The sequence below is a fragment of the Lotus japonicus genome, chromosome 5, assembly GCF_012489685.1.
Source record: "Lotus japonicus ecotype B-129 chromosome 5, LjGifu_v1.2".
Classification (NCBI taxonomy): domain Eukaryota; kingdom Viridiplantae; phylum Streptophyta; class Magnoliopsida; order Fabales; family Fabaceae; genus Lotus; species Lotus japonicus.
This window is the reverse complement of record NC_080045.1, coordinates 29,597,556-29,612,741: the sequence shown is the minus strand read 5'-3', so window position 1 is coordinate 29,612,741 and position 15,186 is coordinate 29,597,556. Positions and strand designations below refer to the sequence as shown.

General features: G+C 37.7%; 2 protein-coding genes across 3 annotated transcripts; one reads left to right on the top strand and one right to left on the bottom strand.

Moving 5' to 3' along the window:
- Positions 1 to 4,258: 4,258 nt before the first annotated feature.
- On the bottom strand, positions 4,259 to 11,019 carry LOC130716981 (subtilisin-like protease SBT3.17). Of its 2 annotated transcripts, none has more exons than XM_057567051.1 (3): positions 10,744 to 11,017; positions 10,553 to 10,650; positions 4,259 to 4,467 (listed from the first exon to the last, which is right to left on the bottom strand). In XM_057567051.1, exons 1-3 carry the CDS (start codon positions 10,977 to 10,979, stop codon positions 4,394 to 4,396), a joined length of 408 nt encoding a protein of 135 aa, XP_057423034.1. In that variant the 5' UTR covers positions 10,980 to 11,017; the 3' UTR covers positions 4,259 to 4,393. The 2 variants fall into 2 exon arrangements, with proteins under 2 accessions (XP_057423034.1, XP_057423036.1); XM_057567053.1 differs by lacking the exon at positions 4,259 to 4,467 and adding an exon at positions 7,079 to 7,311 and having other exon boundaries at positions 10,744 to 11,019.
- A 3,415-nt stretch (positions 11,020 to 14,434) lies between these two features.
- LOC130719414 (uncharacterized) lies at positions 14,435 to 14,875 on the top strand. The gene has a single exon (XM_057570041.1). It carries the CDS (start codon positions 14,435 to 14,437, stop codon positions 14,873 to 14,875), a length of 441 nt encoding a protein of 146 aa, XP_057426024.1.
- Positions 14,876 to 15,186: the final 311 nt, after the last annotated feature.

Genomic DNA, 15,186 nt, shown 5'->3' with positions numbered 1-15,186 from the left:
GTGTTTACCCACTTACTCTTTTGTGGGCCCCATTAGAGAACAAGGAATCGTTTCTAGGCGGACTAGTTTGTTTATATGTATAAATAGGCTGGCTGAGGCTATTGTTAGGCATCTCACGTCACCACATTCTTATTTCTTAGTATTTTAGTTATTTTTCCTATGGCTTGCTAAATTTTTCTATTTGTCTTGGGAATTTTATTTTTCATGTGAGATTTTTTTCTTAATAAGAATTGTTTTTATTCCAAGTTGATTTATGATCTTACTCATGCTTGAATACGCTTACTGTTCTTGACTAATGAATCCGAAGTGTTATTCCGTTCTAATTGTTTTTTTTTTATTTATAAAAAAACGCTTTTTTTTCTTTTTAGCTTTGATGATCCCATGCACTGGAAGAGGTTGAATATAGAGCTACAGAAATCCTATTGAGGCGAATAATATGTTGCTGGAAAGCTTACTCATAGCCCAACAACTACAATGTTCAACAGAATTCAATAATTTATCTCTAACTTGGTCAGGATATTCTTGCAAAGTTGTTGTCACTAATTCTTCAAGTCTGGATCGGCATGTACTAAAACAGTTATATCTTAGGTTACAAACTCGGAATTAGACAAACTCAAAAGGCATGTGAAGCTGACTTAGAGCGCTACAACTATCAAGTTTACTTTAATTAAAGATCCATACTTTTTGTAGGACCCTCAAATGCCTGAAGTGTTAAGCAACTCACTCCTTTGTGGGCCCTGTTAGAGAACAAGGAATCGTTTCTTGGTGGACAAGTTTTTATATTAGTATAAATAGGCTAGATGAGGTTATTGTTAGGCATCTCACCTCACCTCATCCTTATTTCTTAGTATTTTAGTTATTTTTCACATGGCTTGCTTACTTTTCTATTAGTCTTACGTAATTTATTTTTTGTGTAAGATTCTATTCTTATTAATAATTGTTTGGCTAAAAAGCACTTTTGGCCCTTGATGTTTCAAGCTTGTGCAAATTCTGCCCCTACTCTATTTTTATCGATGTTTCTACCCCTCATGTTTTCAAACAGTGCACCGTCTACCCCTCCATCGGTCAGACGTTAAAAAACTAACGGAATGAGCTGATGTGGCTTTTTATATATATTTTTTTGACCTGTCACGTGGAAATTACAAATGAAATTGGAAAAAATGGGCAAGAGAGATTCAAACTCAAGGCCTGTAAGTAGCAAAACATGCATTTAACCAGTTCAATTACATACATAATTGATATATACATCAAGCAAATTTAATTTATATCATTTCCTTGATCATCATTAACTTCATATACGCCTCTTCATCTCTCCAATCCACTAAGGGACCTCTCCTGAGAAAGCCTGACTGACGGAGGGGTAGACAGTGCACTGTTTGAAAACATGAGGGGTAGAAACGTCGACAAAAACAGAGTAGGGGCATAATTTGCACAAACTTAAAACTTCAGGGGCCAAAAATGCTTTTTAGCCAAATTGTTTTTATTCAAAGTTGATTTATGATCTTACTTATGCTTGAATACGCTCACTGTTCTTGACAAATGAATTTGAAGTCTTATTATGTTCTAATTTGTTTTTTATAGAAAAACGCTTTATGCTTTCTTCTTAGCTTTTATGACCCCTTGCACTAGAACAGGTTGAATATGGAGCTGCATAAATTCTATTGGAGCGAATAATATGTTATTGGAAAGCTTACTAGATGGCCTACAACGTCCATGTTCAGAGAAATTCAATAATTTATCCCTAACTTGGTCACGATTTCCCAGCAAAGTTGTTGTCGCTAATCCTGCGAGTCTTGACTAGCCTGTACTAAAACAATCATATCTCAGGTTACAGAACTCGAAATTAGGAAAACTCAGAAGGCCCGCGAAGCTGACTTTAAGAGCTACAACTATCATGTTTACCTCAATTAAAGATTAATCCTTTTTGTAGGACCCTCAGATGCTTTAAGTGTTTACCCACTTACTCTTTTGTGGGCCCCATTAGAGAACAAGGAATCGTTTCTAGGCGGACTAGTTTGTTTATATGTATAAATAGGCTGGCTGAGGCTATTGTTAGGCATCTCACGTCACCACATTCTTATTTCTTAGTATTTTAGTTATTTTTCCTATGGCTTGCTAAATTTTTCTATTTGTCTTGGGAATTTTATTTTTCATGTGAGATTTTTTTCTTAATAATAATTGTTTTTATTCAAAGTTGATTTATGATTTTATTCATGCTTGAATACGCTCACGGTTCTTGACTAATGAATTTGAAGTCTTATTCCGTTCTCTAAATTCAGGTTCCCTGTAGGACGAATGTCCTGCGCGATGCTGGGACAACCGGTTCGACAATTGACTAACAGTAACAAAACCAGCAAAATAATAAAGAAGAACACAGGGGATTGATAACCCAGTTCAGTGAAAAACTTTCACCTACGTCTGGAGGGTTTTCACCCAAAGAAAGGGAATCCACTATCTCAAGATTCAGGAATTACAAACACTCATGAACACCACAGTTCATTGTTCACTTCCTAATCTACCCAATGTATTTCTACTTAGTATCTCAACCTAAGTATGAGAGCTCCTCTCATTTTCTCTCAATCACTGCCATAGTGATTGGTAACAAACAATCGACAATCGGATTTTTTAGAATCAAAGAACACATAACACAACTTTGCTTTATAGAATCAATGAGCAAAGTTTGTTCGCAAGTAAACAAGGACAAAGAACAATGAACATCCCTAAAAGTCTTGATCTCTCTCTCAATTATCTCTGGTGGTCTTCATCATTTTATATACTTCAGCAGCAGTAGCATAGGCACTAGGGTTTGCTTGGGCTGAAGTAACAGATTGCAACAGCAAAACAAATCAAAACTGAATCTCTAAAGATATTGTTGCGTTTTTCCCAAGTAAAGATAGAAACAAATCTTTTATCAAAGATTGTTTCAACAAATAACAACCCACAATTAAAACCCTTCCGGTACAGCTACTTGAACCTCAAGTAACTTATAAAAACTTATCTTCATAAGATCTTCAAGGGCCCACAATCACGTTCCAAGCAAAGGACTGATGTCCTATCTTCACGAAATCAGATGCCAAGGCATCTGCTTCGACATCAGGTTGTTTTTGACAAAATGCAAGACAACAAAATAACAACACGTTCTAACTTTTTTATTTATAGAAAAACACTTTATTCTTTCTTCTTAGCGTTTATGACCCCTTGCACTAGAACATGTTGAATATGGAGCTGCATAAATCCTATTGGGGCGAATGATATGTTGTTGGGAAGCTTATTAGATTCCCTACAACTTCCATGTTCAGCGAAATTCAACAATTTATCTCTAACTTGGTCAGGATTTCCTTGCAAAGTGGTTGTCGCTAATCGTGCAAGTCTTGACTCGCCTGTACAAAAACAATCATATCATAGGTTACATAAGTCAGAATTAGGCAAATTCAGAAGGCTTGCGAAACTGACTTAGAGAGTTAAGACTATCATGTTTACCTCAATTAAAGATTCATCCTTTTGGTAGGACCCTTGGATGCTGAAGTGTTTAACCACTTACTCCTTTGTAAAATACTCCTTTGTGAGCCCCTTTAGAGGACAAAGAATCGTTTCTTGGTGGACAAGTTTGTTTATTAGTATATATAGGCTGGTTGAGGCTTTTGTTAGACATCTTACGTCACCGCATCCTTATTTCTTAGTATTTTAGTTATTTTTCCCATTGCTTGATAAACTTTTCTATTAGTCTTAGGAATTTTTTTTTTCATGTGAGATTCTGTTCTTAATAATAATTATTTTTATTCAAAGTTGATTTATGATCTTACTCATGCTTGAATACACTTTATGTTCTTGACTAATGAATTCAAAGTCTTATTCCTTTCTAATTGTTTTATCTAAGCGAGTGGAATCAATAGAAGCGATTATGAATGTTGTTCTTAAAGCTACGTATGTCTCTAACACCGATTGATTATTAGCTTTGAGGATCCTACCACTTTAAATTTTTCTTGTACTTTTAGGATCTGCCACTTAATCTCCTGGAACGTCAGAATTCTTAGTTCCTAACAAGGGATTTAAATGTGGTATTATAAATCCACTCAAATTACATTACCCCTCAAAATAACTCTCAAAATAACTCTACCCAAGAACACTCTTAACTTATAAGCGGTAACATAATAGCTCCTATTGACATCTCCAGCATCAAACTACGCTGTCGATGCTTCAACAGATAATAAGCTAACTAAAATCCTGTTGATGCCACTTTAAATACGGGAGACAATAATTAACGTCAACCAGAAATATTACCACTGTTATAATCTAAGATAAACCCATGTTTTTTTTCCTGTTTTTTTACACCCACGGTGAGTCAAACTAGTTTATACACGGCATTAATAGTTTGGGACCCATACAGGCAAAGTCAAACCAGTTTATTTGGTCCTGAATGGAGCTGAAGGGTTCTGCTCGGAACAACTTGAAGAACACCTGGTTGTTCTGCAAATTAAAACATCACGTAGCAACTATTAACTAAGAATGTGTGGAGAAAAATTAGCCAATATAGCTAATCATACACAATAAAATAAACGAAAAACACATATATATAGCCAGTGTATGTAGTGACTAATGAGTGCAAAAGTAGTTAATCTAAACCATAAGTGAATGTTAAGGATTCTTTCACTGAAATCTAGCTACTTAAACCTAATTTTGATCATCTATTTGTAGTGTTTGGTAAGGATTAGTTACTGTCTATGAAGCACAGACACATGTATGTTATGGAGTGTCCCAATGTGGTACACCGACACGAAACATGTGAGACACTTCTTTGCAGTGTGCTGGGGTCCGAATAAAATTATATTTTTTGCAGCTCAGAAGTCGACACCTCTAGGACACTTATATCTTTCAAAAAAAAAAATTTTAAAAGGAAAACCATGAAAAAAATTGCCAATTTGTTACTTGATGAACCGGAGCTAAAGATTATGGTTTTCAATGATGATGATTAAGAAGTAGATGAAAACCATAAGATAGATTAGCTCTTTTTTTAAGACAAAGTGGTCAGTTTGTAAAATGGATCCTCTGGGTATTTTTTTGTGAAGCTCCATTTTGAAGAGGCTAACTTGTCTTGATGTTGATATATATATATATACATATATATTACATATATATATATATATGTGTGTGTGTGTTTGTTGTCCCCATGTTCTACGTTGTGGAGTTTAGCTGTGTCGGTGTCGGTGTGGTGGGGGAATCGGTGCTTCATAGGTTAGGTTACTACTTACTACAATGAGAACTCTCACGGTCTCAAATGATACTTTTAACATTTATATATAAGGTTGATCTTTTCACATTTATCAATATCTAGCAAATCACTTATGTGCTGATGATAAAGCAAAACAACAATACATATATACTGTTAAAACAAACCATGTGAGAACTGATAAAAACTGCCCAGTGGCCTGCAATTTTGAACTTTCTGATCACAACAAAGAAACATGGAAACGCGAATAAATGGTGACTATGAATCTAAAACAGGCTGAGTCTTAGACAGCTGCAAAATTGACTGACTAACAGTGTTGTTAAATGGCGGCCATGGCGTGGCGGTTTTACGGCGGTCCACCATAAAAAACCCTAATTCTAGAAGCAACAGGCTCTATTCTCCTTTCTCATTCAAACGCTGCTTCTCTCCAACACCTCATCCCTCCCCCATCAAGCTTCCTCCCTCCCTGGCGACTAGTCCGGTGGATTCAGATGACCATCTCCGATGACCTCCCTCCTGCGACCCACATCCAGCGATCCTCTATTTCTTCATTTTTTTTTTCTGTTTCTCCCCTTGACCCTTTCCTTTATCTCTTCATGATTTTAGACCCTGTTTTTATTCTCATATTTTTATATTTAGTTTCCAGTTATTTGTGGTTTACTTTTGTTTCAGTATATGGAATTTAAGCTTGGAACTTTGTATTGACCCTATTCTAACGGATGGCAATGGGTCCAATACCCATTCGGTACCTGCAAAAAATACCCACAATAGGTAGGGTAAAAACCCACTAGATGGGTATGGGTAAATACCCGCAAAAATTAATGGGTACGGGTGCGGGTATGGGCACTATAGTACCCAACCCGCCCCATACCCGCACACATATTATACATATACATACACATAATTAGTAGTATATTTTAATAAACTTAAAGTATAACTTCCTAACTTCTTTTAAAAAATACGTAAGTGAAGTCTTAATATTATATATACAGTTCATAATTATTCTCACTTATTTTTAAAATAAATTATTAACCGACAACTTTAGGAGGTTATTAATAATCTAAATTTATAAATTGAAAGCTTCAACTCTCGCTTATTTTTTTATATAAAATTTATACCTATTCCAATGATTTTACTTCTTAAACATTCGGATGATCGTTTGTATTTTTAATTTATGCTTTTTATTTTATAATAAAATTTATATTTTGATTTTTTAATGAAGAAAGTTAAATTTTCGCTAGCTAAATTGTGGGTAACGGGTACGAGTACAGGCATATAGGTACCCACAGAGTACGGGGACGGGCATTCGGGTTGCTACCCACGCGGGCATGGGGACGGGTACGGGTACTTTTTGAAAACGTGGGTATGGGGATGGGTACTATAGTACCCTACCCAAACCCTACCCATTGCCATCCCTTGGCCTGAGGCTTATTTTGCTGATGAGATTGTATGTCATTATTATGAGGCTTATGTTATTATGTTTTTATGATTCTATCATTTAATTCTTGACTATATTTTTTGTTTCTTTTATTATTATTAGTTCTGATATATATATATATATATATATATATATCACATTAATTTTATTATGGCCGCCATGGCATCCGCATGGCGTTTTTTTGGTTTTATGCCATGGACCACCATCCGCCATTGATAACACTGCTGACTAATCATACACGCACAAGATAATACTTAATATGAGAAATTGGACCTGCTAGGACTAGCAGGAAGCACTTCACCAGTTCATCAGTTTCAATTCATATTACTAGGAAATACTTATAAAACCTGTTCCCACTTTCAGTTTCCCCATCCATTTCCTACCATCTTTAGTACACGATAATGACGCCAGAATTCACGACAATGAAACAAGATATAATTTATTGCAGATTTGCAGGAGCAATCATACAGAGCTTTATTTGTTTTTGTTTTGCACAAAATAACAATCGCTTAACACTTGCTCCCACATTAACTTCCCCATCCATTTACTACATTCTTAATTTATGTAAGAGAAGTCTATTAAGAGATCAGGAAAGGAAGCCATGCCTTGACAGAACCCTATCATGATACCAATGAAGAAAGAATTCCTGAAATTAAACAAGCTGTAATTTCGTGCAGGAATCATCATAAACTTCAGACTTCTATGATTTTAATGTATCTACTTTAGAGCTATTTGTTTTTTGTTTATTTTGGGAGGGGGGGGGGGATGGTATCAAGAAATCATTTTGGTGTAAACAGAACACCCGGTTTCACAAAATATCAGAGCATAAACAAACATATAGATGTGTTTCCCCAAAATCTGAGGGCAATGCTAACAGGGATACATAATGAATATTTTATACAATATGAATACAAGGACCAAAACTGCTGTAATAGTTAATTAATAAAATGTTTGATGAAAGTTGTCTAGGAAGATAAACAAATCAAAAGAGAAAAGACAATGTACCAGTTTGAATTAAGCTTTTTTGTGATTCATAAAACTTATTATAAAAAAACTGCATGTAATGCTGCAAGAATAATAAAAAAGATTTTTGCAGCACTGAATAATAAAAAAAATATTTTTTTTCATGTACGATGCCACTTCCGGTGATAAAGTCGCCGGTTTTCTCTGCAAGGGATGTGCTCCGGCATGGCGGAGGTTCGACCGGAGGTTTTCAAACAAAAGGAAAAAGGGAGCCGGCGACGAATAGACAACGGAAGCAGGATAACACTGTTTTCATCGATGGGATAGGGGATGAAGTGACATATTGGAGCCTGAAGAAGGAGGTGATCCAGTTTGGAAGGGTGCACGGAGTGTACTTACAAAGAAGAAAGAGACAGGGACGGCTACCAGATTTGGAACTATAAGGTTCAAATACAAACATGATGCGGAAAGGGCGATACAGAGCCTGAATGGAGCGATGGTGCAACAATCTTTGCTCTTCATGAACAGGGCAAGGTACAAATTGCAAGATGACAGGACAAGCTGTAGGGACAGAAGTGCGTGGAGGCCAAAGGTGAATGTACACAACAAAACAGCTGCGCAACAGGTGGGGAAACAGATCTGGAGAGTCAAGGAAACGAAGCAGGATGATGGCCAAGGGAGTTCCAACCGAAGTGGACCTGCTGTGTTTCAGTCGACAGAGGAAGATGGCAAAAGGATGGAATGTTTGGCTGTTGCGACACTGAGGGAGGTCTATACTATCGAAGTTATTCAATATTTCCTGTATGCTAATGGCCTGGGGATGATCAAGAGTGGAGATGATGGACATATTGAAAGAGGAGATGGATTTTCTGCTGCAAAAATTTCAGACGGTTGAGCCTTGTACGCCTGCAACGTGTTCAGCGAGTTACCTAGTGTGGGTAAAGATTTTCAACGTACCAGTCAAGGTTTGGGGTTATGAATTCTTTGAGGCAGTGACGGCACAGTTAGGTCGAACAATTTGCAGGGACGATCCAACAAGGGATAGGTAGCGGTTTGATGTTGCGAGAGTTTTATTAGAAGTTAAGAAACCATGGATAGCAGGCAAGGAGATTTGGATACAGGTCGATGACACTTTGAGGAAGGTGTATCTTCTACCGGAATACCCTGGTCCAGTTTGGGGGGAGTTCAGGCGTCGTGCGAGTGATGTACTGCCGAGAGACAGCAGTGATGTTGACAGTGAGTTGCAGGGGCATGAAAACACGTTTTCTGATGATGACGGCGGACAGGAGGAGTATTCCGGCGGGGAGAGAGCAAGCGCAGATTTTCAGGGAAAGGGGTAATGGCAAACAGAGGAGAATCCAGAGGTGGAGTTACGAAATCAGGTTATGGAAAGGAGGAAATTGAGAAGCACAAATGTTTTCAAAATTTAAATTTGCAAAACCTTGCTATTTACGGAATTACGGGCACAAAATTAGCGAAATCAAAGGGTTAGTTGGCAAGGATGGTATTTTGCAAATCATGATTTGTTATATCATGGTTTAATGGGGTGGGCCAAATTCCATTCAACTGTGTGGAGGCAGCACATGGAAGCTGATGTGATAAAAATTCTCATGGCAGAAGGGGTAGGACCGGGCAACAAGAAGTCAACAATCATATTTTGGGGGCCCAAAGATACCTCACAAGTTGAAGATACAGTTCCGGTTATTTTGGATGCATGTCCAACAGAGTTAGTAGAAGAGGTATAAATAAGTGATTTTGCAGTAAGTGATTATGAGCCCGATAGTGTCCAGAAATTGGCCTATGATAATACACCTTTGGCAGCTCGAAAAATCAACGCAAGACAAATTCTGTGGTGGGGCAGAAGAAGCGTCAGCGAGGGAGGCTGCCGAAGGAGAAACCGCTGGTTGTAGACAAGCCAAAGAGAGCACCGGGAAGGCCGAGAAAAACAGAAGAAAATTCCGAAGTAGCGCAGCTAGGCCGATCTGCAACAGCAGGAATTATTGCATGTTGACTTAGATAGCGCAGAAGGAGTGCAGACTCGTGCGCGCCGTGCATATATAAGGAGCTTGCGGTTTGGAAGGTTGTTTGATTTCCCGGAGGAGATAGCGATCCAAGGTTTGGCTTTGCAGTTTGGAAATCGTGGTTGTAGATAAGCATGGAGCGACTTTGGGTGGTAATGAATGTCAGGGGGTTTTTGGCAAAGCAACAATGAGAAGGGCAGTTAAAATGGATTTTGAGGTGAAGTCAGAGGTGATATTGATACAGGAAAAATGGCTTTTGAGAAGGTGATGTTAGAGGTGTTACTGATGCAGGAAACGAAGTTGAACTTAGGACGAGATAACTTTGTGGGGGAGCTGTGGGCTCATGAGTGATGACAATCAGGCATGTTTGAAAGGAATTTAGAGTGCTGATCGTCCTTGGTTGCTTCGTCATTGCAAGGATTTGGTTGGTGTGGATCGTGAAGGGATTGGGGAATTCTTTGCAGAGGAGAGAAGAGGAGTCAGCAGTAGCAATAATTAGGTCAGAAGTGGTTTTGAGGAAAGTTTGTATTCTTGTTGGAAGGGCTATAGTGTTGCTATATTTAGTTTTCAGTATATGGTTGGGTTGGTTCTGGGAAGGTTGAGTTTTTAGGGTGCATGATAGCTCATCTTGGAGCAAGAATCATCAATAATTTAAACCAGTTATCCCAATTACAAACAACCCTCACTACTCTCCTCACACTCTTATTTATATTCTCTCTTCACTCTCTCTAATCTCTAACTAATTCAGAAACTTACCACAGAAGAAAATCATTAAGCAGAAGGGTGGAAAATAAAAATAACACAAACGAATCATATTACACAAGAGAAATCAAGAAGAAGAAAATCATTAATCAAAATGAAATCGAATTAAAAATAGTAAAAAGTAAAAACACCCAATCTTACTTGAAATTTGATCAACCTGGTCAGGGGTAAGCTTAGCAGAGAAGCCACTTGCAGCAGACTTGTAACTATACAACAAAGCCTCCTTCGCAGTCTCCTCACTGCAATCAATGATCATCAATCATTACCGAAACCGAGAATTTTGACTTGATTTTCTCAGGAAACAAACGGGATTATGAGAGAGAATCACGGACCTGCCCAGGACTGCGGAGAGGGTTCGGATGTGGTAAGCCTCAGGTTCCTCGTCCTGGGGTTTCTCGGTGTAGACGATGTGAACCGCAGGAGCCGAAGAAGAAGACGTGTTAGCGTTCGAATCGAGGGGTTTCGCTGCGGAATCAGACATGGCGATGCAAATCAATGGAACGAGTACCAAAATCAAGAGGAACAAGGATTGAGCTTGAGAGGGTTTGAGGGACATATGCGTCATCATGTCTTGATTTTATAAGAAATACCTAACAATGAAACAAATGGACAACACGGATACACGGTTTTTGACTTTATTCCCATTTCAAAGCTGGGGTACTATGGGAATATACTTTACTTAAACAAGACAAGAAGCCACATTTGTCTTGCAAACAATATTTTGGAAAAAAAAACAATACTTTTTTACATATATCGTCTTCAAGATGGTGCGTCAAGCTCGGGCTCTTTGGTTGCTCATTGCTCATGTTCTCGATCGTTCAAATCCTCCTCTGACGGAGTGTTAGGTGAGATAGATCCCTCCTAGGCCAGACTTTGTTTCTATTAATACTAACGACACCTCTATTGGGAACCCAAGTCCCTCTGGTTTCGGGGGTGTTGTGCTTTCAGCGGAGGGTAGTTGGATTTTTAGGTTTGCTGGTTACGCAGGTGTTTGTGACAGCCTTCGTGTAGAGCTTTTGGCAATTCTCAGGCTTGACTCTATGTTGGAAGCATGGTTATTGGAGAGTCGAGTTATTCACGGATACCATGCTTACCATGAGTCTTCTTCTTCTTTTAGATCACCATGTAACTTGATCAAGTCATCGAAGGTCAAGGATTGTGAGCACATTGATTTCATCAGCTCTATCTTATACAACTTGAGATGAATTTTCTTTGCTAGATTTGTAAGCATCTCATAAGTGTGTATGAATTTCTCTTTATGAGTGAATTTGTAATCCCTTGTCCTTGAAGAGGTATGGTAAAAGAATACTTGTAAATTTCAGAAGATGCATGAGCAAATAATACTTGTTTGTGCCTAGAGAGGCATGGTAAAAGAATACTAAGTTGTTCGTGGAGAGGCCTGGGAAAAGAATACTCGGGTGTTCCTGAAGAGGCATGTTAAAAGAATACTATAAGTAGAAGTCCTTCATACTTGATAGTGGAAATCTTGGTGGTTGCCAAGGGCTGGTCGTAACCCTCCGATTTTGGGTGAACCAGGATAAATTATGTGTGCGCATTGTTTGTTGTAAGACCCATATTTTTATTATTATTATTATTATTGAAATTCTAGCAAGTGTAGGACGGATGTTCTACCAGATGTCTATGACATCTTGGGTCTATGACATCTTGTACAATATTACACAAATCACAATAAATATTGCAGCAAGATAAAAGACTGAAAAGATAAAATCACACACGAGATTGTTAACCCAGTTCGGTGCAATACCACCTACGTCTGGAGGGTTTTCACCCAAGAGAGATAATCCACTATTATAGAGAAATTGTACACAAAAGGTCTCACGGGAACTGCCCCAGTTCAACTACCTTTTCTACCTAACTCTACCCGTGGAATATTACTTAGGTCTCCCCCCAAGTATGAGAACTCCCTCTCACTCTCTCTCACAATCACTGCCACAGTGATTGAACTCAAGTACGAGTTACAAAGACAGATCTCAAGATCACACAGTAAACACTCAACTCTTAGCTCACAACAATTGCATAAAGCTGCTAAGAGTACAAGAACAGTATGAACTCAATAAAAACCCTAATACAATGATACGTTCCACACCTAGAGCCTAGGTCTTGGGTCTTCATATATAGTCTTCCAGGCCTTGTCTTCATTGGGCTTGAAAGATCACACGGTCCATACACAGAATCAGGAAGTTGTTATTAGAAACAACCAATTAACAAATCTGCACATGATCCTCGGCCAATCATTAATTCAGCATATTCTAACTTCCATAAATAGCTCCAAATCAAACCCTCTTGAACCAGGTTTATTTACACACAGAATATTCCTTGACGGTGCACAGAAGCTTCCAGCAAAAACCTAACTTGAATGCAAAGCTTCACAGATAACCAAATAACCAACTCACAGCAGATACTCGGGGACAGATGTCATAGACTAGATGTTACAACATCGGGTCTGACAAGTTGGCACATACATACTTAGCTAAAATGCAGACAACCAAACAAAGGAACAACAACAATTATTATTATTATTATTATTATTATTATTATTATTATTATTATTATTATTATTATTATTATTATTATTATGACTCACGCTTAGGTTTCTATCTAATTTAGATGAATAACAATTTTTATCTAATAGCACTTTAATGAAAACTAAGCTTCTCATTTAATTTGAATTCCATGATATATTCTTTTGAACAAAGTACTTCAACGTCCTTCTAAAGGAAAAAGATTCAGAATTCGCAAGACTGTCTGACACGCATAAAACTCAAGTCAAGGCACATTTGCTCCTGACCGTCCAATGCCAGCTCATCATTCAGAAAGGTTGAAGACAAAATTCTAGGCGCCAATGACATATTCAGAACTCAACCATTTGTTAAGGATTCAAAAATAGATCACGTGAAAATTTTCTCTTTCCTTAAAGTGCGCTGACCAACGAGGGAAAAGGACAACGCGTCAACATCAAACTTCCATTTTGTCTCATTTTTTAAGAGTAGCCCAAGTCTATTGCCACCTACTAGCTGACAAACATCACCTTTTCATCTAAAGGATAGACTTTAACAGTAGCATGCATTTAATGCATCTACCAACCGAAGCCATTTGAATCAACAGACATATTTCATCTCTCAACGGCTAGAACAATGGTTGGATTTGTCTCACAACGGCTACAACCCTAGCAAGAGAGTATTTAAGGCAAAGCTGAAGAATGAAGCATAGAGAGAATCAACGCTGAAACAACAAGAACTCAAAGCATTCAATTCTACATTCTTCAAAGCATTCAGAGCTCCAAAAGCTCAAAGCAGAAACATTCCTAAGTGTCAAACTTACCCACCATTTATGCAAAGTGAAAGAGAGAACCAACAACCTTAAAGAGTCGAATCTCTTCATTTAATTCTCTCTTAGATTTAGAACTCTTGAGTGATCCAAAGTCAAATCTGTATCAAAACACTTAGAGTTCTAGTGCCATAAATTCTCTACCATAACTCTTGTAAGAAGAGGAACCTTGTAGTGTTAAACGATCTTGAAAAGATTGTAGGAGAAGTCATGTACAATACTTGTAGGAGAAGTCCTGTAGAATACTTGGAGAAGTCTTGGAGAATACTTGTGGGAGAAGTCCTTGAGAATACTTGTATTGGAGAAGTCCTTGAAACTTACTAGTGAAAATCTTGGTGGTGGCCAAGTATTGGACGTAGCCCAATCGTTTAAGGGTGAACCACTATAAATCTGTGTGTGTTGATCGTCTGCTAAACTCTGTTTATTATTCCGCTGCACTAAACCGTTTACGAAAATTTTCAAGAATTAATATTCTTTTTGGAAACCAAGTTTTAAAAAGTGTTTTAAAAGTACACAATTCAAACCCTCCCCTTTCTTGTTTTATTTACTTACATCTCAATTGGCATCAGAGCATAGTCTCTAGAACTAATATCTTAACAAGTGTAGAGTAAAGATCCATGGCAGAAGATCTAGCTATCGCTACGGGTTCATCCACCAACAAACCTCCCTTCTTTGATGGAACTGAGTATCCTTACTGGAAAACTCATATGCAACTATTCATTGATTCCTCAAACTATAAGTTTTGGGACATCATTAAACATTGTCCACAAAGACGATGCTGGAGAACCTAACCAGAAAGATCAGCTGACAGAAGCACAACGCAAAGACTACCAATTCAATGCCAAAGTAAAACTATTTCTTCTATGTGCATTGAGTAAAGCTCAACTGGACAAAGTTGATGGGCTGACAACAGCTAAAGAAGTATGGGATGCTCTAGGAGTTGCAAATGAAGGCACAACAAATTTAAGACAAGATAAAGTTAGTCTGCTTGTAGCTGAGTATGAAACCTTCAAGATGAAAGAGAATGAAAGCATTGATGACATGTTTGGAAGGTTCCAAACCATTGTCAATGGTCTTAGGAATATCGATCGAAAATATGAAAATATTGAAGATTGAAGATTGAAGATTGAAGATTGAAGATGTGAACCAGTATTGTACAGGACCCAAGGTCACTTCTATTCAAAAGGCTAAGGACCCAAAGTCACTGTTATTCACTGGACGTAGCCTAATCGTTTAAGGGTGAACCAGTATAAATATGTGTGTGTTGATCGTCTTTTAAACTCTGTTTATTATTCTGCTGCACTAAACCATTTACGAAAAGTTTTCAAGAACTAATATTCTTTTCGAAAACCAAGTTTTAAAAAGTGTTTTAAAAGTACACAATTCAAACCCCCCTTTCTGGTGTTATTTACTTGCATCTCAGGTTT